The following is a 25,518-nucleotide window of genomic DNA, read 5'->3' as shown; positions in this document are numbered from 1 at the left end:
TGTTCATCAGACAGGAGGAGGAGCCATCCTTGAACAAAGTAGATTTCCATTACTGTTGCACTTTACGTCTGTGTGAGTAGGGATGGGTATTGATAAGATTTTATCTATCGATGCCATTATCAATCCGATTCCCTTATCGATACCTCTTGTGAATTTTCTGTGTGCTGAAAGTAGGCTTTACAGGTTTTCTATGTCAACATTTAAATTGGTCACTGGATCCTTAATCTCTGGACACAAATAAAAATAAATAAAATCTGTAGTTTTTCTCAAAAGCATTTCCTTTCAGACATTTTGGAATGAATGTCTCTCCATACCTCTGAGTCAGTGCAGGACGTCTCATTTTGGGAGGAAAACAAAACATTTTGATCGATTGCAGTTTGTTGTATTACAACATTTGGAAAGAGGTGTCATTTGATTTAAACGGCGTTTCACTTTGAATTTATTAATTCAGACTGGACTCTATCATTCAAACTTGACTCGGCAGAGAGCCGCGCAGCGTTTGGAGCTGTGTGAACAGAACGCAGGACTATTCTCATTTCTTTCTGCAACAAGACAGGAGTCCAAGTTAGTGACTTTAATGTACACAGAAGTGACTCACGATTGACATATTCAGGGATGAAAGTGGTGGGGAAAAAAAAAAAAAAAAAAAAAGCTGAAACCCAAAATTAACCCCCAACACCACCCGCATGAAAATATTTGAATTCTAGAAGCTCTGAAATGAAATCTGGGACTATTCCAGACAATAAACTGCATCATCCATTTTGGTGAGATAAAACCCAACTTTCCTTACCCATATTCATTCCAGTAATATTTTGCTCTTACTAGGATGCAACAGTTTTCTAGCTTGGCAGATAGTTCTGGAGGAAATCACTGAAGAAATTAACAAATTGAAAATATGGTTTGACTGAAACAAATGGTCATTAACCTTAAATAAAACAGAGATGAAGTGGAGGTGTAAGAGTCACTAGGTGTTCACAGGAAACAGTTATTTATTTCTATATGTACGAGGGCTGTCAATAAAGTATAGGTCCTTTTTAATTTTTTTTCGAAAACTGTGGATTTCATTCATATGTTTTGACGTCAGACATGCTTGAACCCTTGTGCACATGCGTGAGTTTTTCCACGCCTGTCGGTGACGTCATTCGCCTGTGAGCACTCCTTGTGGGAGGAGTCATCCAGCCCCTCGTCGGAATTCCTTTGTCTGAGAAGTTGCTGAGAGACTGGCGCTTTGTTTGATCAAAATTTTTTCTAAACCTGTGAGACACATCGAAGTGGACACGGTTCGAAAAATTAAGCTGGTTTTCGGTGAAAATTTTAACGGCATGAGAGATTTTGAGGTGATACTGTCGCTTTAAGGACTTCCCACGGAGCGAGACGTCGTGCAGCACTCCCAGGCGCCGTCGTCAGCCTGTTTCAAGCTGAAAAGCTCCACATTTCAGGCTCTATTGATCCAGGACGTCGTGAGAGAACAGAGAAGTTTCAGAAGAAGTCGGTTTCAGCATTTTATCCGGATATTCCACTGTTAAAGGAGATTTTTTTTAATGAAAGACGTGCGGACGGGTCCGCGCGTCGGGACGCAGCCGGCGCGGTGCGGCGGCACAGGAAAAACACCTCCGTGTTGATAACCATTTGTAAAATCCAGGCGGCTTTTGATGGCTTTCAGTGGAGTATATGAGAAATTGTTTAACAGCTGGACATGTTCCAACTTATCCTTAAGGCTTCCAACAGAGGTGTTTTTCCTGTGGCGGAGTGTCGCAGCAGCTGCGAGCCGACGCTGCAATCCGCCTGCACGTCTTTCATTAAAAAAACCTCCTTTAACAGTGGAATATCCGGATAAAATGCTGAAACCGACTTCTTCTGAAACCTCTCTGTTCTCTCATGACGTCCTGGATCAATAGAACCTGAAATGTGGAGCTTATCAGCTTGAAACAGGCTGACGACGGCGCCTGGGACCGCTGCGCGACGTCTCGCACTGTGGGAAGTCCTTAAAGCGACAGTATCGCCTCAAAATCTCTCATCAGCTGTTAAAATTTTCACTGAAAACCAGCTTAATTTTTCGAACCGTGTCCACTTCGATGTGTCTCACAGGTTTAGAAAAAATTTTGATCAAACAAAGCGCCAGTCTCTCAGCAACTTCTCAGACAAAGGAATTCCGACAAGGGGCTGGACAACTCCTCCCACAAGGAGTGCTCACAGGCGAATGATGTCACCGACAGGCGTGGAAAAACTCACGCATGCACACGAGGGTTCAAGCATGTCTGATGTAAAAACATATGAAAGAAATCCATATAGTTCTTGAAAAAAATAAAATGACCTATACTTTATTGACAGACCTCGTATGTATTTATGTTCATTGTTAGTTGGTTTTATCTTTTCTGTTGCGATTTGTTTCATCAGGTTTGTAGCATTATTAGTTATTGAGTTATTATTACTGTTGTTGTTGTTGCTATTTTTAATAAATAAAAAAAATTAGAAGTTGACTCTTTTATGACAACAGTGATTATTTATTATACAGAAAACAAAGACAGCTTAATGCTAACTCTAACATTGAAAATGCCATAGACAGGCTAACGCATTAGCATCTGTCCCATTTTTAAGTTATAAAATACATCTATCAACTGTTTCAGAAGACCATAACAGATCGGTTTAACATAAAGGCAAATATTACTCAGACGTATGCTCTTGAGGGTTTTAGTGTGGAAAATGAAGATAAAGCGAAATAAAACAATGAACCAACGAAGCATCTTTGATCTGCGAATCACCGCTTTGATTGGTTCAAGGTTCAAAGCCAAGCTGCACTGTAGAAACGGTTGATTACAGACCCACTGCAGGGTCTGTAATTAGCGTAGCGAAATTATCATTTTCCTGACAAACGCCCTCAAAAACAACGGCCACTATGAAGGACCGATAAGGGAATCGTTAAGCAAAAAGGCTATTGATGTTGGTGGATCGAATAATTTCTTAACGATACCCGAAAAGAACCGGTTCCCCATACCCATCCCTATGTGTGAGGAACTTTTTTCAGATAAGAGACTTCAGCCGAATATATGCACCCTTTATTAATCGTCTCTCTCTCCTCCCACCATGCATTTTTGTGATTATTCCCTAGAAGTGTATTATCCAACTTTTCCCCCTGCTCATGCTGTCGCAGTACTGAATTACAGTACTTGTAGAATGGTACTTCTTCTTGGCCTAAAAATGGCCAATATATAAGCAGCTAGTTAAGACTACGTGGGAAACAATTGAACTAATATTTTAAACATCTTGGTACATTGGACAGTAGGCGATTAGATCGCGCCATGTAGCACGACATTTATGCGTGAATTTGTTTGAACATTTCAAAATTCTCTGTGCGCAATAGCACGCGCCAGTGCCCCTCTCGCATCCTGTCTGCACCCGTTAAATCCGGGTTTACTCTCCAGCATGACATAGGTCATGCTAGTGTGAGTCAAATTCATGCTCGTGTCAGCAGACGTTTAAGTATGGTTTACACATAGACGGTTTTGTCGGCGGGTAGTACGTAGACTGAAGTTCGCGGTAGTTCCGGCTGTTTTCGCGGTGGAAAGGGGCGGAGCATTTCGCCAGCGTTTTGACCACCGTACTAGCCGCAAATACGCGGATAAAATGCCACTAAATCCGCCGAATAAAGCAGCGTTTTGACGCCGTAGCATCCGGCACACGTCAGGCAACGGGAGTTAATACCCAGTTCTATCCTTTACAATTGCAGGTTAAGACACGCGTGAGAACGGCGGTGTTCTGCTGCCGCTGATAATGCCCTGTGTACCGCTGGATTTATCCAGGCAAATCCTGCTTTACTCCAGGAACTTTTGCATATAGGCACCGCCCCCAGAGTATAATAGGCTGAAGCAGCAGGAATACATGCCTGTCACTGCAGATGGAGGGAGATCATCAGCCTTTTCTTTTTCCTTTTCCCCTCCTCAACGTGTTGCTCCGTCTCCACCACAGGGCTACCCTCTGCTTCTTATCCAGACCTCTTGGTAAGTCCTTGCCGCTGCCAATTTTCTTTGAGGAGGCATACTGGAGCTTCTCTGCAAAAATATCTGGAGCTGGCCGCGAGTGAGAGGCCTGCATGCAGCGCGCTAGCGTTTTTATATTGACCGCCGCCTATCGGCCGTATGGAACACCGTTAACCGGGAGGTGACGTTTAGAACGGCGTACTGCCCACTAGCGCCGCCGTTTTGTCTGCCTCTGTCGCCGGTTAAAACCCCCTGAGGACGCCGATGTGGGCTCTATTGCCGTTTTACACGCCGTTGATTAGGGATACAATGCCGGCCGCCAATTATGGCGGTGTAAACTGCGGCACTACAGGAAGGGGCAGGATGAAACGGCGATTAAAAAGTATCAAACACCGTTGTTCGCGTTGTCTCCGTCGTCGCGCGAATTCTCCGGGAGCGCTCCCGGAATTATTCGACATGTTGAATAATATTTTCGACGATTCCTGGTAAAGCCAGGACTAAGCCACGCCCCTAGTGCCGGCGTTAACAACGGCGTGTGATCCTTAAGACGGCCAAAAACGCTTCCGGGAGCTCTTACCGTCTGTGTAAACGAGGCTTTACTCTCACCTGGAGAAGGCAGGCAGCACTGTGCGAGTCATTTTCTTTGACTTCTCCAGTATGTTCAAGACCATCCGGCCTGACCTGCTTAGCGATAAGCTACGTAACATGAAGGTGGAGGCTCCACTGGTGGCCTGGATTACCAGCTACCTCACATGCCGCCGACAGTATGTGAGGCTTTAAGACATTACATTCAACATTATCAAGCGCAACTCGGGGGCACTACAGGGATGGTCCTGGCTCCCTTTGTGTTCACACTCTACACCTCAGACTTCAGGTTCTGGTCACAGTCCTGCTGCCTGCAACAGTTTTCGGGAAACTCTGCCATTGTGGGCTGCATCGACAGTGATTAGAAGGCTGAGTACAGGAGTGTGCTGGACAGGTTTGTGTAGTGGTGTGGACTCAACCACCTGCAGCTCAAAGTATCTAGACGAAGGAGCTGGTGGTGGGCTTCAGAAAACGGAAGACCCGTCTGAACCCAGCTACAATCAATGGACGTGAGGTGGACATTGTGAACTGTCAAGCTTGCTTGCCTCTACTGGTGGTTGGCTCTCACTGCGGTATTGTATCACTTCCTGTTCCGGAGCACAGCGGTGTTTTTCTGTATCTGTTAGCTGTTTAATCTGCGCAGTTAGATTGATCTAGTTATCTAGATTACGATTTGTTTCCCAGTGTAATCTTTACGTGCCTTAACTAAAGCACTCCTTCTGCTGAATCACCTCTAAATTATTTACACATTATTCACTTTGCGTGTTTTTAGGAATCCGCTAGCTTAGCGTAGCTACTAGCTCTTAGCCGGTTTAGCATGGCGGCTTCTCCTGTCTCTCCCGCACTTTTCTGCTCTGGGTGTGAAATGTTTAGTTATTCCTCGGCCTCCTTTAGCAGTAACGGTACTTGTAATAAGTGTAGCTTATTCATAGCTTTGGAGGCCAGGCTGGGCGAATTGGAGACTCGGCTCCGCACCGTGGAAAATTCTACAGCTAGCCAGGCCCCTGTAGTCGGTGCGGACCAAGGTAGCTTAGCCGCCATTAGTTACCCCCTGGCAGATCCCGAGCAGCCGGGAAAGCAGGCCGACTGGGTGACTGTGAGGAGGAAGCGTAGTCCTAAACAGAAGCCCCGTGTACACCGCCAACCCGTTCACATTTCTAACCGTTTTTCCCTACTCGACGACACACCCGCCGAGGATCAAACTCTGGTTATTGGCGACTCTGTTTTGAGAAATGTGAAGTTAGCGACACCAGCAACCATAGTTAATTGTCTTCCAGGGGCCAGAGCAGGCGACATTGAGGGAAATTTGAAACTGCTGGCTAAGGCTAAGCGTAAATTTGGTAAGATTGTAATTCACGGCGGCAGTAATGACACCCGGTTACGCCAATCGGAGGTCACTAAAATTAACATTAAATCGGTGTGTAACTTTGCAAAAACAATGTCGGACTCTGTAGTTTTCTCTGGGCCCCTCCCCAATCGGACCGGGAGTGACATGTTTAGCCGCATGTTCTCCTTGAATTGCTGGCTGTCTGAGTGGTGTCCAAAAAATGAGGTGGGCTTCATAGATAATTGGCAAAGCTTTTGGGGAAAACCTGGTCTTGTTAGGAGAGACGGCATCCATCCCACTTTGGATGGAGCAGCGCTCATTTCTAGAAATCTGGCCAATTTTCTTAAATCCTCCAAACCGTGACTATCCAGGGTTGGGACCAGGAAGCAGAGTTGTAGTCTTACACACCTCTCTGCAGCTTCTCTCCCCCTGCCATCCCCTCATTACCCCATCCCCGTAGAGACGGTGCCTGCTCCCAGACTACCAATAACCAGCAAAAATCTATTTAAGCATAAAAATTCAAAAAGAAAAAAATAATATAGCACCTTCAACTGCACCACAGACTAAAACAGTTAAATGTGGTCTATTAAACATTAGGTCTCTCTCTTCTAAGTCCCTGTTGGTAAATGATATAATAATTGATCAACATATTGATTTATTCTGCCTTACAGAAACCTGGTTACAGCAGGATGAATATGTTAGTTTAAATGAGTCAACACCCCCGAGTCACACTAACTGTCAGAATGCTCGTAGCACGGGCCGGGGCGGAGGATTAGCAGCAATCTTCCATTCCAGCTTATTAATTAATCAAAAACCCAGACAGAGCTTTAATTCATTTGAAAGCTTGACTCTTAGTCTTGTCCATCCAAATTGGAAGTCCCAAAAACCAGTTTTATTTGTTATTATCTATCGTCCACCTGGTCGTTACTGTGAGTTTCTCTGTGAATTTTCAGACCTTTTGTCTGACTTAGTGCTTAGCTCAGATAAGATAATTATAGTGGGCAATTTTAACATCCACACAGATGCTGAGAATGACGGCCTCAACACTGCATTTAATCTATTATTAGACTCTATTGGCTTTGCTCAAAAAGTAAGAGTCCACCCACCACTTTAATCATATCTTAGATCTTGTTCTGACTTATGGTATGGAAATAGAAGACTTAACAGTATTCCCTGAAAACTCCCTTCTGTCTTATCATTTCTTAATAACATTTACATTTACTCTGATGGACTACCCAGCAGTGGGGAATAAGTTTCATTACACTAGAAGTCTTTCAGAAAGCGCTGTAACTAGGTTTAAGGATATGATTCCTTCTTTATGTTCTCTAATGCCATATACCAACACAGTGCAGAGTAGCTACCTAAACTCTGTAAGTGAGATAGAGTATCTCGTTAATAGTTTTACCTCCTCATTGAAGACAACTTTGGATGCTGTAGCTCCTCTGAAAAAGAGAGCTTTAAATCAGAAGTGCCTGACTCCGTGGTATAACTCACAAACTCGTAGCTTAAAGCAGATAGCAGTAAGTTGGAGAGGAAATGGCGTCTCACTAATTTAGATCTTCACTTAGCCTGGAAAAAGAGTCTGTTGCTCTATAAAAAAGCCCTCCGTAAAGCTAGGACATCTTTCTACTCATCACTAATTGAAGAAAATAAGAACAACCCCAGGTTTCTTTTCAGCACTGTAGCCAGGCTGACAGAGTCAGAGCTCTATTGAGCTGAGTATTCCATTAACTTTAACTAGTAATGACTTCATGACTTTCTTTGCTAACAAAATTTTAACTATTAGAGAAAAATTGCTCATAACCATCCCAAAGACGTATCGTTATCTTTGGCTGCTTTCAGTGATGCCGGTATTTGGTTAGACTCTTTCTCTCCGATTGTTCTGTCTGAGTTATTTTCATTAGTTACTTCATCCAAACCATCACCTTGTTTATTAGACCCCATTCCTACCAGGCTGCTCAAGGAAGCCCTACCATTATTTAATGCTTCGATCTTAAATATGATCAATCTATCTTTGTTAGTTGGCTATGTACCACAGGCTTTTAAGGTGGCAGTAATTAAACCATTACTTAAAAAGCCATCACTTGACCCAGCTATCTTAGCTAATTATAGGCCAATCTCCAACCTTCCTTTTCTCTCAAAAATTCTTGAAAGGGTAGTTGTAAAACAGCTAACTGATCATCTGCAGAGGAATGGTCTATTTGAAGAGTTTCAGTCAGGTTTTAGAATTCATCATAGTACAGAAACAGCATTAGTGAAGGTTACAAATGATCTTATGGCCTCGGACAGTGGACTCATCTCTGTGCTTGTTCTGTTAGACCTCAGTGCTGCTTTTGATACTGTTGACCATAAAATTTTATTACAGAGATTAGAGCATGCCATAGGTATTAAAGGCACTGCGCTGCGGTGGTTTGAATCATATTTGTTCATGTAAATGGGGAATCTTCTTCACAGACTAAAGTTAATTATGGAGTTCCACAAGGTTCTGTGCTAGGACCAATTTTATTCACTTTATACATGCTTCCCTTAGGTAGTATTGTTAGACGGTATTGCTTAAATTTTCATTGTTACGCAGATGATACCCAGCTTTATCTATCAATGAAGCCAGAGGACACACACCAATTAGCTAAACTGCAGGATTGTCTTACAGACATAAAGACATGGATGACCTCTAATTTCCTGCTTTTAAACTCGGATAAAACTGAAGTTATTGTACTTGGCCCCACAAATCTTAGAAACATGGTGTCTAACCAGATCCTTACTCTGGATGGCATTACCCTGACCTCTAGTAATACTGTGAGAAATGTTGGAGTAATTTTTGATCAGGATATGTCATTCAAAGCGCATATTAAACAAATATGTAGGACTGCTTTTTTGCATTTATGCAATATCTCTAAAATCAGAAAGGGCTTGTCTCAGAGTGATGCTGAAAAACTAATTCATGCACTTATTTCCTCTAGGCTGGACTATTGTAATTCATTATTATCAGGTTGTCCTAAAAGTTCCCTAAAAAGCCTTCAGTTAATTCAAAATGCTGCAGCTAGAGTACTGACGGGGACTAGGAGAGAGCATATCTCACCCATATTGGCCTCTCTTCATTGGCTTCCTGTTAATTCTAGAATAGAATTTAAAATTCTTCTTCTTACTTATAAGGTTTTGAATAATCAGGTCCCATCTTATCTTAGGGACCTCGTAGTACCATATCACCCCAATAGAGCGCTTCGCTCTCAGACTGCAGGCTTACTTGTAGTTCCTAGGGTTTGTAAGAGTAGAATGGGAGGCAGAGCTTTCAGGCTCCTCTCCTGTGGAACCAGCTCCCAATTCAGATCAGGGAGACAGACACCCTCTCTACTTCTAAGATTAGGCTTAAAACTTTCCTTTTTGCTGAAGCTTATAGTTAAGGCTGGATCAGGTGACCCTGAACCAACCCTTAGTTATGCTGCTATAGACATAGACTGCTGGGGAGTTCCCATGATGCACTGTTTCTTTCTCTTTTTGCTCTGTATGCACCACTCTGCATTTAATCATTAGTGATCGATCTCTGCTCCCCTCCACAGCATGTCTTTTTCCTGGTTCTCTCCCTCAGCCCCAACCAGTCCCAGCAGAAGACTGTCCCTCCCTGAGCCTGGTTCTGCTGGAGGTTTCTTCCTGTTAAAAGGGAGTTTTTCCTTCCCACTGTAGCCAAGTGCTTGCTCACAGGGGGTCGTTTTGACCGTTGGGGTTTTACATAATTATTGTATGGCCTTGCCTTACAATATAAAGCGCCTTGGGGCAACTGTTTGTTGTGATTTGGCGCTATATAAAAAAATTGATTGATTGATTGATTGTGAACCATTACAAATATCTGGGTGTCCACATAGACAACAAACTGGACTGGACTGTAAACATAAATACTGTGTACAAAAAAGGTCAGATCCGACTGTACTTCCTCAGGAGGCTCAGATTTTCCAATGTCTGCAGAAATTTGTTGCAAATGTTTTGTCACTTTGTGGTCTCTGGCATCATCTTCTACACTGTAGTGTGCTGGGGCAGCAGGCTGAAGGCAGCTTGAACACAAGCTCGGGGTGATCAGGACTCTTCAACACAGAGCCCTACAGGTGGTCACAACTAAAACCTGAAGGCAGGTGACATGAACAGACTCAACAAGCTCATTAGGAGAGCTGGCTCTGTCCTGGGGGGTGAGCTGGAGTCTGTGGTGCAAGTGTCAGAGGAGAATGCTGAGGAAGTTGCTCAGTTTCCTGGACAACACCTCCCACCCCCTGGATGCAACACTGATGTCCTGTAAGAGCACCTTCAGTCGTAGACCAAAATCACCGAGGTGCACCACAGGAGGTGTTTCCTACTTGTGGCAATCAGACTGTAGAATTCCTCCCGCTTCTGCAGGATGAATACATAATGAACAGAGTTATTCAGTTATTCAGAGTTTTGTGCGATATTGTCAAACATCTTTTGCAAATGTCTTTCACTCATTTTGCAGAAATTTGTTCCATTTAAAAAATTATTTTAAAAAAGTTCACTGTTTTGGTACTATGGCAAAATAATTTCCTTCGGGGATAAATAAAGTTGATCTTATCAAACCTACACAAAACACCCATCACAGAGACTTAGTGCAAAGACAGGAGAAATCACCTGGGTCGTGAGTCTCCAGGATCCTCCTTAAAGCCCCTTTCACACCGGGCCCACTTCGAGTTGCGTCATGCAGCGGGGAGGGGGTCTGAGACATGCTTTGTCCCCTGTTTACAATGGGGTCTTTTGTTCATGGTAATGAGTCATTCACATCATCAGGAGAGGCGTCAGTCCCATCGTTAGGAGGGACAGCTACCCTGTCATTAGGAGGGTGCTAACTAGATCACAGTAGGTGCTAATTAGAGCAACTGTTTAGTCACTGCCAATAGCAGTGTGCCTCTCGGTAGGAGGGGTCTGGTTAAGTTTATAACTCCAGCTTTTGTGGCTTCTGTTATTCTTCTCTACAAGAGTCAAGACAGAAGTCAGACTAACAGAGCAAGAATTTTAGCTGAGGAAGCTTCTGCGATTTGAAGCGAAACGTCCTCGCATCAAGCAACCCAGTCCAGTCGAAGATTCAAGCTTCTCTACTACCTTTTTAGACCTCTCAAAATGCTTTCTGCAGCACACGCGTGAATAGCTGAAGCGGTCCTCTGTGATTCAAGAAGTGATTACAGTCGTTTTCAACAGCCAGTTTGCAGAAAATGATTACTCAGACACAAAGTAATTATTTTATATACACAGCGTCCAGCGCAGAGCGCGTGGCAGCTGGTAGAACAAAGAACGTCATCTAGCTGGGAACATCACAACGATATGCGTGCTAGTGCATGAATCAGAGGGCCTTAACTTAAGATCTGTACAGCATGAAGATGATGGCATCCTCCACTCCACTGTTGGGCTGGTATGCAACCTGCAGGGGTCCAGCAATGATTGGTGCCTCAGGACGACCCTCAAGTGACTTCATAACATGTGACGTTAGGGTCAAAGGTCTGTAGTCATTAAGTGTGTTTGGATTCTTCTGGTTGGGCACAGAGACGAGATATGAGGTTTTTGACCTCTTCAGGAACAACCAGCTGGCTCAAGTTTAAGATGTGGTGTAACATCCCACGCAGCTGGATAGCACATCTCATCTGCACTCTGGGGCTGAGGCCATCATCACCCACAGCCTTTCCTGGACACAGATGACAAAATTCTCTTCTCACATCCTCAGCAGTGGTGGAGATGGGAGGCATCGAGGGGAGTGAGGGAATAGCAGCGGGAGGGGATGGGGGCAGGTTGGTGGGAGGAGGGAGTGGTAATAATAGGGGTGTGAGGTGGGTGCACAGGGGAGGGGGAGCAATGAGAGGATCCGAGGGAAGGGTGGGAAGAGTTCATGTAGTCAAACCTGTTGAAGAACAGATTTAACTCATTGGCCTCGTGTAGGTCTCATTCCATCATCTGGGCTGCCTTCTTACCATGACCAGTGATGGTTCTCATCCCACTCCACACCTCCCTCATGTTCTGCTGGAGCTTGCTCTCCAGTTTCCTCCTGTAACTGGCCTTCCCCTCTGTGATCTTCTCCCTCAGCTCAAGCTGCACCCTCTTCAGCTCCTCCCTGTCTCCACTCCTGAATGGTGCCTTTTTATACGTAGTTTTAACTTTTATAGGTGCGTGTATAGGATGTATAAATTATTTAGATGTATTTTATTGTTGTTTGCTATTGTGACGTATGTCATACTTTTTTTCTTTTTTTCTTTTTTTTTTAACAGTGAAACCAAAGGCAGATTTCAACATTGTCCCAAATAATTTGTTTAGAACCAGCTTGCATTGTCTGCTTCCTCCTTATGCTTGCTTTGAAGACTCATTCACATCATATAGGCTGTGTCCCAAATCAGCAGCTGCATGCTTCAAACGTAACTTCCCGGTTGATCTACTCCCATTTCATCTACTCTCAGAAATGGAGTCGTGCCATTTTGTCTACTCTTGGTATTTCCAGATTTTTTTTTCTTAATTATTTACAAGATTTTTAATTATAAGAGGTTGTAATGATATACCAAAAATACCCCCAATTTTCAATGTTTTTTTTTTCAGCATTTTTATTTAGGGTTAGCCTGGAGTTTCTTTTGTATTTGTATCAGTTGCTATACGAGGTCTGTTAGAAAACTATCCGACCTTTTTATTTTTTGCAAAAACTATATGGATTTGAATCGTGCGCTTGCATCAGCCAAGCTTGAACCTTCGTGCGCATGCGTGAGTTTTTTCACGCCTGTCGGTTGCGTCATTCGCCTGTGAGCACGCTTTGAGTGAGCAGTGGTCCACCCCCCTCATCGGATTTTCATTGCGAGGAAAATGTCTGATCGATTTGGAGCTGAGCTTTGCATCAAATTTTTCCAGAAACTGAGAGACAGCCAGGTGGAAACCATTCGGAAGATTCAGACGGCTTTCAGGGACGATTCTATGGGGATCACACAGATTAAGGAGTGTTACAACCGGTTTAAAGACGGCGCACAATGGCGGAGGGCGCGCTGCGCTCTGAGCGGCGATCGACAGGCTGAAATGACCAGATCATTTCCAAACTGAATGCTGTGTTGATCCGGGACGTCGTCTGACTACCAGAGAAATGGCAGAAGATGTGCACATAGCACTTTTTCGCCACATTTCAAAGTTAAAGGAGTTTTTGCCATGAAAAGAGTTGCAGTGAAATTCATCGGCACGAAGCTGATGGCGCAGCAACAGCGCCTCCATGTTGAAGTCTCACAGGACATGTAACATGCCCAGCTCGTCAGCCATTCGGAACATTCAGACGGCTTTTGGTGGCTTTTCAGTCGTGTGACTATCCGAGAAATTGTGGACGAGCTGGATATGCCACAACATGTCCTGTGAGGCTTCATCATGGCATTGCTTTTTGTCCCGCGCCATTAGCGGCTCTGTCCCGACCTGCGAATTCCTCCACATGTCTTTTCATGACAGAAACTCCTGTAACAGTGGAATGTGGCAAAAAAAAGTGCTATAAGACAGCTTTGGGTTGTAAATGAGTAATATAAGTATTGTAGGGTTTTTTTTGTTTGTTTTTTGTTTTTTTAACTAAATGCAGCTTATGCCCACTACAATTAATTGGTATACAGCTGTCAAGGTTGCCAGGTGACTGTGAGTTGGGGCTGGGAAACTTAATGGCGCAATAGCAAAATGCTCCGTGGGCTTGATGGTCACATTTCACAACTGTTTGTTCCAGTCTCCTCTGTGGCTGAAGTCTGAGGAGTGTCATGGAACACAGCCATAGAAGGTTGCACACCCTGAATTGGGACACAGACATAATAATTTTGACATTTCCAGTGGCTGCTGGAGTTGTCCTTTTTTCATTCTGTTGAGATTAAGTGACTTCCAGCCTTCAAAGAGTTGTGCACATGACTATAATGAATGAAATGGCTCCTATAAAGATGGTAGTCAACACTTCTTGAACAGCGGTAATACATCACAGGAGCTGTTTAGCTGCCTGTGAGTTTCCCTTGCACTGTCCAGTTTTTGGTTGGGTTTGTTTTTGTATTCCTTGTCATCCTCTTTGGGTTACACTCTGGCTGACTGGCAGCCTTTCTGAATGCACGGACTCTCCCTGCAGCCTTACAGCTCAGCGGCCATCTGTTGAGGCCTCCGTGCCAGGCTCTGTGTGCCAAAGTGTAGCCCCTAGCCAACCCAATCTTCTCCCCCAGCTGTCAGCCTTCCTTCTCAAACAAACCCCTCATTGTCAGAAATGCCTCTATGCCCACTGCACTTGCACTGTGTAAACAAGGGCCTCAGTTTATTTGCCTCAAAACGGGGAGCCTACTATCAATTGGCACTCTCTCACTCTGAATGCTAGGTTTCAGTAGATCTTCTGTGCTTTCTTCTGTGGCCATCTATAACATTTGTGGGTAAAGTCTAGATTGGGGTAGGCTGCTAATGTGTTAAAGCAGCTTTTACACACACACACACACACACACACACACACACACACACACACACACACACACACACACACAAGCTTTGCGTTGATTCCTTATCACCTTCAGCAGTCTATGGTAATGCAGGTCTGCCTCTCTGTCTGACCTATTGTGGCGGCTGGCAACAGTAATTCACTATGATAGCATTTGAATGCTATGAATAGATGCCGGCCAAAACAGAGTATCGGTGAGATGATCAACTTCAAGATTCATGACATCATGTGAAAACATTAAATCAGGTTTTTTACGTTGCAGCCACTTCAGTCATTCTGGATTCTACATTGTTCCATTGTTAAACAATATGTAGAACCTCTGTCTGATTTATTCCAAAATTGACATGCATAATCATGTTTCGTCACCCTATGACCTTTTTATAGAATTGCACAAGTCCATCCTTTTCTGAATAAATAGTGAGTTATAGTCCAGCAGTTAAGGGATAGAATCGTGCACTTTTTTACAAAAGCGCCGAACTTTGTCCAGGGACTCTTTAGGTTATATTAAGTCATGTCAAAGCGGGAGACATTTGATTTTAGCCCTGTATCCTGCTTTTTTTAAAAGGGTGTTTGCATGGTTATAATAGTGTATATTTTGCTATTCATATGACAATACGATCATATGGTTATTATATAGGGGGCCAGTGATCAAGATTTGACATTAAGCTGTAGAGAATGGCTACTGCAACTAGTGCAAAGCTATACTGAGCTTATGTGATCATGTATCGTCCGTTGTGCGGCATCATACGTCGTCGTACATCCTTATACATTAGCAGGGTGGTATGTTTCAAAATGGAAAGAGGTACAGGACTCATTTCAGGCCTGTAGGGATCTTTAACAGGCCTCTACCTCTGAGACATAAAATTAGGTCACTGTGATCTTCCTAGCATGAAAGCTGTAGACAGTAGTTCATTTAAAAATATTCATGAAACATTTGTGCATATCTAGGAAGTTTGCCAACCAGGTATTTACAATGTTTTCAGTTAAAAAATATGGTGATAAGTGTATCCGGGATGAAAATCAGCACCTCCAAATCCAAGGCCATGGTTCTCGACCGGAAAAAGGTGCGTTTCCCTCTTCAGGTCGGTGGAGTGTCCTTGCCTCAAGTGGAGGAGTTTAAGTATCTCGGGGTCTTGTTCACGAGTGAGGGACGGATGGAGCGTGAGATCGATAGACGGATTGGTGCAGCATCTGCAGTGATGTGGTCGCTGTATCGGACTGTCGTGGTGAAGAGAGAGCTGAGTAGGGGGGCAAAGCTCTCGATTTACCGATCGATCTACGTTCCGATCCTCACCTATGGTCATTAGATTTGGCTCATGACCGAAAGAACGAGATCGCGAGTACAAGCGACCGAGATGAGTTTCCTCCGCAGGATGGCTGGGCGCTCCCATAGAGATAGGGTGAGGAGCTCGGTCACTCGGGAGGAGCTTGGAGTCGAGCCGTTGCTCCTCCACATCAAAAGGAGTCAGTTGAGGTGGCTCGGGCATCTTTTCCGGATGCCCCCTGGACGCCTTGCTGGAGAGGTGTTCCGGGCACGTCCCATTGGGAGGAGGCCCCGGGGAAGACCCAGGACACACTGGAAGGACTACATCTCTCGGCTGGCTTGGGAACGCCTTGGGGTTCCCCCGGAGGAGCTGGGGCAGGTGTGTGTGGATCGGGAGGTCTGGGCGGCTTTGCTTGAGCTGCTGCCCCCGCGACCCGACTCCGGATAAAGCGGAAGAAAATGGATGGATGATGATGACAACAATAATAATAATAATAATAATGGTTATGGCCATAAAAACAAAATTGGTTTCTTGTAATTAATAAAAAAGCATTTCTTTCTGTTTCTTAATACATTTTTCATAACCTTCAAGTTTATATTATGAACTTAAAAAGACATTTGGATAAGAGTTTGTCATGAATTATATGCTGTAGAAGGCTGAAAATGGTTATTCTCTTAAACCCAAGTTTTTAGAGTGTAGACGTTTATGGATTCAATGTCTCCCGATCTTATATACTTCAGGACACTATAAATTACCTCTGATAAAGTTTTGGTGCTTTTGTATAAAAGTGCATGATTCCTCTAAAATTTGTCCTTTAGCCGTCGGACTATTATATGCGATTGCTTGCTGTGGGGGAAGCTCAGTCACAAGTTGCCTTGCTAACCTACTCATTGCATCCATCCTCCTGCTAATGCTTGTAGCTGATTATACACTTGCAGACGATGATGAATTCAGTCAGGGCAGAGATTTGACAGATTAGATGAAACCATTTGAATACCATGGCACAAATTACTGGCAAGGGATGCTCACCATTTGTGTCCCTTTTTGCTGTGATGGGGTATTTTTGTTCTTTTTCTGATTTGTAGAGGCAGTTGGTCACAGTGATTATCAATGTAATTTATTGAAGTAAATGTATACTGGGCAGAAGGATCATTTGGTGACAGCCATTTGCTGTACTTGTGTTTCTGCATGTATGTGTGATTGGGGAAGGGCAAAGAAAGACTTGTGTAACACTGACTTGATTTTGGAGTCACAAGAATTTCTCAGGCGTGTCGCAACACTCCTTCCTTCCTTCCTTCCATCCGTCAATCAAGTTGTTGGGAGCTTTAACCTTGATTTGTTTGCATATCAGGTCACCTCACATAGGATTGTGTCCCATAAATCACTGCATCATGGCTTTAGTGCCATTCAAATGTTTGTTTTTACACATTTCCACAGGTTTAGAGAGTTCTGACAGGATTTGTAGTGTCTGTCTGAGGCTGTTCATCTGTAAGAAAATGCCACATTTGCATGTCATGCAAGAAGAGATTGCCTGCATCAGATGCATGCTCACCCACTGGAAATACTTGTTTTAGGCAAGAGGTGATGTATAAATAGAGTGTGCAGGAGGGAGGATATGATTTTAAAAACAATGCACTGCAGAATTCAGGCTTTCTGTTCCTTGAATTTGTCTACTTTCTGCATGAGCACATATAGCTGTATTCAAGTTTGGGCACCCCTGATGATTTCCTTGATTTTCGTTTAGAAATCATTGGTTGTTTGGATCAGCAATTTAATATATCATGTAGCACCCTATGACAAATAGTAATATTTGAGAAGTGAAATTAAGTTTATAGGACTTACAAAAACTGTGCAATAATTCTTTAAGCAAAATTAGGCAGGTGCATAAATTTGGCCACCCCAACAGAAAAAATACATCAGTATTTAGTAGATCCTCCTTTTGCAGAAATAACAGCCTCTAAACGCTTCCTATTCATTCCAGTGAGAGTCTGGATTCTGGTTGAAGGTATTTTGGACCATTCCTCTTTACAAAACATCTCAGGTTCCGAGCATGGACAGCCCATTTAAAATCACACCACAGATTTTCAATAATATTCAGGTCCTCGGATTGAGATGGCCATTCCAGAACGTTGTACTTGTTCCTCTGGATGAATGCCTTAGTAGATTTTGAGCAGTGTTTAGGGTCGTCTTGTGAAAAATCCAGCCCTGGTGCAACTTCAACTTTGTCACTGATTCTTGAACGTTGTTCTCAAGAATCTGCTGATATTGACTGGAGTCCATGTGACCCACAACTTTAAAAGATTCCCAGTACCTGCACTGGCCACACAGCCCCACAGCATGATGGAACCACCTCCAAATTTTACTGTAGGTAGCAAGTTTTTTTTCTTGGAATGCTCTGTTCTTTTTCAGCCATGCATACTGCATGTTATGTACAAATAACTCAATTTTAGTTTCATCCTAACCCAACCATGATGTTCAACAATCTTTGCTTTCAGGTCATTTGAGAGTTATGTTGCCACTCAGAAGAGATGCAAAAAGGGGAAACATTTGCAAATGGCCACCTTAAATACCCTTTCTCATGATTGGATTCACCTGTGTAAGGAGGTCAAGGGTCAGTGAGCTTACCAAACCAATTTTGTGTTCCAATAATTAGTGCTAAATGACGTATTCAAATCAGTAAAATGACAAGGGTGGACAAATTTATACACCTGCCTAATTTTATTTAAATAATTATTGCACACTTTCTGTAAATACTAGAAACTTCATTTCACTTCTCAAATTATCAGTGTGTACGTCTGCTATATGATGATGTATTTAACTGAAATTTCTGATCCAGGCAATCAATGATAATTATCAGAGGTGCCCAAACCTTTGCATACAAATGTAACTGAATTTCTTTCTTGTGTCTTCAGTTAGATGACATCTGAGTAAATGGCTCTTCACCCTTAGATGCTTGTGTTTTCCATTTGCGAGAGTTGCATCAACACGCCCACTCACTTGTTGTGAATTCGCCAGACAGTCACTTGCACAATTGATCTTAATCTGATCGTACACAGATTTTGCACTTAGGAACTTGCAGGTTAAAATCTAAACTGATCCAGTTTATTTGAACACTTGCAGGATCCCATATAGCTCCTGCGAGTGACATCTAGACAAGTTTAGGGTTAGGTTTAAAGGGAATGTCTCACAGAATTTCTAACTCAGATTTTGGCTATGGGAAGCCATGTGAGATCGTATTGATTCGTGCACATCTGTGAACAGTCTTTCGGTGTACACCAATCAAAATAAACAGCTACGGATTTTCCAAGTGTTTACAACAGGTTTTGTCACTGTGATCAAATGTCCCAGCACACGCTGTTGAATGAAATGTAGACAAACCCCTGCTAACAAAAGAACACAGCTGTGGGTTAATTGCAAAGTTTACATAAGTGTGATTTTGTGTCAAGATGACCCATTTTTAAAAGTGATAACTATGTTGATCTTGATGCAGCGGTGACGGCAGCAACTGCAAAATCATCACGACTGCATGGCAACTTCCGGGTGTTCATAGTCTTAACAGCTTCAGTTGTGTTCTAAAGTCTTTAAATGCGGTAGTCATAGTGAGTACAGCTTGAAACTTGTTTGATCAAGCTCCATCAGGGTAAAAATTTGAAGCCGACATCGCATTTGTTGCGGTATGGCCAAGATTGCAACTTCTTAATTTTGTTTTCTGGCAGGTTACCAGTTCTGCATTTCTTAAGCCAGCCTGTTTGGAGGCAAACCAGATTAAGCAGTTTCATCTTGAGTTTTTGGCACTTATTTGGATTGTGGGTGGTCGTAGTGAACAGTGCCCTGTGGAATAGGTGTGTAAGTGTCCATCATCGATGCAGTAACGGTGAAAAGCCTGAGTGTAAGAAATACATCTGCATGCTCAGGCAGCCGGTGTCGCAGACCAAACGGTCCGCCCCTAAAAATTGGTCCGCCCTGCCTCCACTGCACTTGCGTCATTTTGGAGCTCAGAAGCTCGTCTGAGACAGTCTCTTCACCCAAAGTGATCAAATGGATTAATGGGATTGTTAACCATCACATGACGAGATAAAACCTCTTAAATCATTCTAAAGTCAATTTTAAGCAGAAACGAGACAATACTTGGTGACACTTTGAAATGATCAGTCCGCAGTAAACGCATCAGGTAGCCGCTGGGCTCTGATCATTTCCTTTTTTATTATGAAATGATGCTAATTTATGCGGAAATGATTGTTGTACAAAAGCTTCAGATATCTGTCGCTTAGCTAGATGATGATTGGAGTGCAGTTTGAAGCAGAAACGAGGTGATAATCCATGACCCGCAACTGACGCATGCGCAGTGAATGCAGGGCGGACCGATTTTTTTTTTGGGCCCATGTTCGGTTGGCGATGCTGGGCTAAAACACCATTATGACACTATGTAAAAAGTGCTGAGTCACTGTTTCTGCTGTTGTTGTTCATGCAGTACAGCAAGTTGCACTGTGATTTATACACTTTATCTTTTGCTTGGCTTAGGAGTTTATCACCTGCTCTACATTGAGCCCTACAATTGGTGTTTACGCTGACGGCAGTATAAACATAATACAACATGCAACCTAAGCTTTTACATTTTGGCTGTCATAAATTAGCATTTGCCTTTCTTTTGTCTCTTGAGTTCTTTGATTACCTCTTCTCTCCCCATTTCCAGTTGAGCAGCATAAGTAAGGCCATCAACTCCACTGAGACACCTGTGAAGGAGAAACATGCACGACGTATCCTTTAAATGTGATCAAAGATGATGTTTTGTCATTGTTTATTTTCAAATCTGCCACCAAAGTTAGCTATAGACTTAGACCGCATTATCTTGTACTCTCCAAATGACTTTAGATTCTGTAATTTTCTATTTTTCTATTCTATAGATTTTGTTTTAACAAGAGGCTGTAAACTGGCAAATAACACACCCGGCTTTGGGTAAAAATCTGTAGTGGGTAACGTGACCTGAAGGCCCAGTCACACGGCACATGACGATTCCTGAATGAAAGGAAAAAGTTAGTCACAATTCAATGAGAAAAGGTGGACGAAAGAGCTTTATCACCGAACAGTCTGCGAAGCAAGAGCGCAAAAGGGACGAAAGAGGAACTTAACAAAACTGAAGCTCATGATGTCGACGCTTTAAGCGAAACGCGCCTGGAGTCACAGCTGGAGCAGTGTGTCTGCATCTCTGAGTTCCAGGACTCGGCACTGTGACGGAGCTCATAGCACCTGAGTCCTGGAGAAACTGCAAACAGAAGCTGTGTGCAGGTCGGTGGACCACCTGCTTTGATTCTTCGTCCAGAACAAAAGAGGGATCATCTCCATCATCATCATAATCCACACTGGCTGTCGACACGCTGCGTGCTCCGTCTTGCTCCAATGTAATAAAAAAAAAAACAGAAGTGTGCTGTGGTCACAGTATTATGTTCTAAGCCATATATATTGATTTATAACAGAAAACTGTCAAAAGGGAGAATAAATATAAGTGTAAAGATGATTGACTATATCAGAGCAGTAAATTAATCAGTGCATGTGAACGCGCGCATTGACTTACATGTACGGTTATTTCCACCAGCTGATCATTGATCCACAACATGAATTCTGCCTTCCAGAACAGCTCTTTATATAATTATTTTGATTCATCTACCTGTTGCCACATGTACAGAAGGACTGGATTATCATTCCTGCACTCATATTGTTATATTTAATACAAAATAATCAGCACACGCAGGAGTTGCTGCTGCCAATGCTGCATTCAGGTACCGTCGGAAATTACACAACTTTTGTTGTTTCAAATTCAACAGTTGCTTGTGGCAAAATAATTATGTCCACACAGAACATTAATTCTGGCCTATATAACGTGCCTGACCCCATTGAAGCTGACCCCCACACAGATAAAAAAAAATCCAAGCAAGCAGGCTGAGTTTGCCCTGTAACTTCCAATGGTATATGAAGCAGCAGTGGCCTCAGCGCTCACAAACTGGCTTCTGCACTGTGTGAAAACACTCAGCTGCTCGAACGAAGTCAAATTAAACAATAATGTTACAAAAACTAAATTCAGATTTTTCAACAGTTTAAAAATCCTGCCGAAGTTACAGCTGCAGGAACAAAGCTGCTGGAAGGTTAAACGATGCCAACGAAAGTCCAGATTTCTTGTTCAGGGCTTCGTTGCCCTTCGTTAACTGCCGTGTGACTGGGCCATGAATCATTTTAAAATTGTTAGATCCCAGTGATCTCATAAGTCAACCTATGAAGCACCTTGGAGAAGAGCCGCAACAATTAACCTATTAAATTGCTAATCTTTTCTGTAATTCAAATTCTCAGATTTCAGCTTGTTAAAAATTAATAATTTCTGCTTTATTTTACAAGTTTTTTTTAATTAAACTGTGGCAGAACAAGAAATTTTAATGCATCATCTTGGGCTCTGGAAAACATTGATCTCTGTGTGTGTGTGTGTGTGTGTATATATATATTATAAATATAACAACTGATTAATTGATCAGTCATTTTTCTTGATCAGTTATCAAAATAGTTGCGGTCCTACCTTGGAGTCAGTTGTAGGTTGTCAAAATTTTGTTGAACAAAATCTTGTTGAAGTAATACAGCCTCTATTAACCAAAAATATAAATTTGCAGTCACTGATCCTGTGATTGTAATTAATATACAAATCAGGTCAACCTTCCCATGTGCCCAGTTTAAATACTTGAGGCCCAAGGGACTTGGAGATACAGTAGAAAATGCTGGAAAGGAAGGCGCCCTTGACTAGGTCCCTGCCAGTAGGATAATAAGATTGGGACTAAAACACAAGATGAGGATCACACGGACCTGCAATCCGGTGGTTTTAACAGTAATCAGACAGTTTTATTTGGTGTCAAGGTAAAGTGATACAAATGCTGAAATCTGAGACAGTTGAACTTGAGTGGTAAAGGGATTGCATTTGTCTATCACAGTTCCATCTGATGCAGATTCTTAGTGTTTTATACAGTGAATCCAGAAAGTATTCCCAGCGCTTTGCTTTTTCCACATTTTATAGCCTTATTCTAAAATGGATGAAATAAATTTTTTTTTCCTCAAAATTCTACACACAGTACTCCATAATGACAACATGGGCAAAGTGTTTTGCAAATGTATACATTTGCAAAAGATTTTTGCAAATGTATATATAAAAAAATAAGAAATTAAATGTACAGTGGTCCCTCGTTTATCGCGGGAGTTACGTTCTAACAATAACCCACGATAAGTGAAATCCGCGAAGCAGTCAGCGCTATTTTTTGCAATTATAGATGTTTTAAGGCTGTAAAACCCCTCACTACACATTTTATACACTTTTCTCAAGCAGGCATTAACATTTTCTCACTTTTCTCTCTTGTGTAAACACTCTTTTTCTTCTGTGCGAGAAGATTATAAACAGACACACGCAGAACACAATGCGTGTACTCTCCCTTCGCTCACTGCCTCCGGAGGTACGGATGCGGGACCCACAAAGAATCCAAGCCCTCTCTCTGTGGCCACGGAGCTCTGCGGCTGCGGTCAACATACGGATCAAAACTGCAAGCGTAGTCTCTGGACCAGATTTGGTGCAGCTCAGCACAGCAGACAGGAGGGCGGTGTGAGTGGCTCGCTGCTGCGTTTACCGAGCCTGCAGAAAGCGCATCGGAGGCAGTGAGAGCAATCACGGTGATGCCGACCGGTGCCGCGACTGTCCCGCCTGATAAGGATGCAGAACACAATGCGCTGTTAAAAAAAAAAAAAAAAGCAAAATTGCACTTAAAAAAATCCGTGAAACTGCGAGGCCGCGAAAGGTGAACCACGTTATAGCGAGGGACCACTGTGCATAAGTATTAACAGCATTTGCCTTTGAACTCAGGTGTATCCTGTTTCCAATGATCATCCTTGGAATGTTTCTACAGCTTAATTGGAGTCTACCTGGAGTAAATTCAGTTGATTGGATGTGATTTGGAAATGCACACACCTGTCTACACATAAGGTCCCACAGTTGACTGTGCATGTCAGAGCACAAACCAAGCATGAAGTCCAAGGAATTGTTTGTGTGAAAGGAATTGTCTGTAGACCTCCGGGACAGGATTGTCTCGAGGCACAAATTTGGGGAAGGGTACAGAAACACTTCTGGTGCTTTGAGGGTTCCAAGCACAGTGGCCTCCATCATCCATAAAGGGAAGAAGTTTGGATCCACCAGGGCTCCACCTAGACTTGGCCGCCCATCTAAACTGAGTGATCAGAGAAGGGCCTCAGTCATAGAGGTGACCAAGAACCCGATGGTCACGCTATCAGATCTCCAGCATTCCTCTGTGGAGTGAGGAGAACCTTCCAGAAGGACAACCATCTCTGCAGCAATGCACCAGTCACGCCAGTGGCCAGACAGAAGCAACGCCTTAGTAAAAGGCACATGGCAGCCCACCTGGAGTTTGCCAAAAGGCACCTGAAGGACTCTCACACCATGCGAAAGAAGATTCGCTGGTCTGAGACAAAAATTGAACTCTTTGGCATGAATGCCAGGCGCCATGTTTGGAAAAAAAAACAGACACCATCCCCACAATGAAGCATGGTAGCAGAATCATGCTGTGGGGATGTCTTCAGTTGCAGGAACTGGGAGACTAGTCAGAATTGAGGGACAGAAGAATGCGGCAATGTACAGAGACATCCTGGATGACAAACTGCTTGGCCTCAGACTGGAGCAACTGTTCATCTTTCAGTAGGATAATGATCCTAAGCCCACAGCCAAGATATCAAAGGAGTGGCTTCAGGACAACTCTATGAATGTCCTTGAGTGGCCCAGCCAGAGCCCAGACCTGAATCCAATTGAACATCTGTGGACAGATCTGAAAATGGCTGTGCACCGACGCTCCCCATCCAATCTGATGAAGCTTGAGAGGTGCTGCAAAGAGGACTGAGCAAAACTGCCCAAAGATAGGTGCACCAAGCTTGTGGCATCATATTCAAGAAGACTTGAATAGGATGCTAAAGGTTCATCAACAAAGTATTGAGCAAAGGGTGTGAATACTTATACACATGTGATTTTGTAGTTTTCTTTTATTTTTAATAAATTTTAAAAAAAAAACTCTTAATGTTGTCATAATGGGGTGCTGAGTAGAATTTAGAGGGGGGGGAAGTTAATTTACTCAATTTAGGAATAGGGCTGTAACATAACAAAATGTGGAAAAAGCGAAGCACTGTGAATACTTTCCAGATGCACTGTAAATTTCCTGCATACTTGTTGCTATCCAAGGTGCTTGGCTGCACTCTGGGAGAAACTTGGGAAATAAAGTCCTTGCTCAGGGGCACCTTTGCAGTTTTTTTTTTTTTTTGTGCAGTTGAGGAATTGAACCTGTGATATACTGGACACAAGGCAACCTCTAACCTTTTGGCCTTATTTAATAAATATAAATTATGAGGAATTAAGGTTGTTGCTCAGGAGGTGCAATAATATCTATGCAGAAATACTACAGTGAGACTACATTGTAAAGCTCAGGTTGAGCTGCAGTGTTATTGTGACATACCGTAAGGAAAATAAGTATTTGAACACCCTGCGATTTTGCAAATTCTCCCACTTCATGGAGGGGTATAGTCCAGCAGTTAAGGGATAGAATCGTGCACTTTTTTTTACAATCAATCAATTTTTTTATATAGCGCCAAATCACAACAAACAGTTGCCCCAAGGCGCTTACAAAAGCGCCAAACTTTGTCCAGGGACTCTTTAGGTTATAATAAGTCATGTCAAAGCGGGAGACATTTAATTTTAGCCCTGTATCCTGCTTTTTTTAAAAGGGTGTTTGCATGGTTATAATACAGTATATATTTTGCTGTTCATATGACAATACGATCATATGGTTATTATGTAGGGGGCCAGTGATCAAGATTGGACATTGTTAAGCT

At 43.0% G+C, this 25,518-nt stretch overlaps 1 protein-coding gene across 2 annotated transcripts in view; it reads left to right on the top strand.

The window, feature by feature from the left end:
• hip1rb (huntingtin interacting protein 1 related b) overlaps positions 1–25,518 on the top strand; it is a 115,662-nt gene that overhangs the window by 26,494 nt on the left and 63,650 nt on the right. Inside the window, exon 2 of one of the 2 annotated variants that reach the window (XM_034170362.1) lies at positions 20,300–20,363. The exons of the other annotated variant lie outside the window; for it this stretch is intronic. Coding sequence (XP_034026253.1) covers positions 20,300–20,363 — 64 coding nt within the window. The remainder of the gene's footprint in view (positions 1–20,299; positions 20,364–25,518) is intronic. 2 annotated transcript variants of the gene reach the window in all.

The sequence above is a fragment of the Thalassophryne amazonica genome, chromosome 5 (genome assembly GCF_902500255.1).
Source record: "Thalassophryne amazonica chromosome 5, fThaAma1.1, whole genome shotgun sequence".
Lineage (NCBI taxonomy): Eukaryota > Metazoa > Chordata > Actinopteri > Batrachoidiformes > Batrachoididae > Thalassophryne > Thalassophryne amazonica.
The sequence above is the reverse complement of the archived record's forward strand: the minus strand, read 5'-3'. Positions and strand labels throughout refer to the sequence as shown.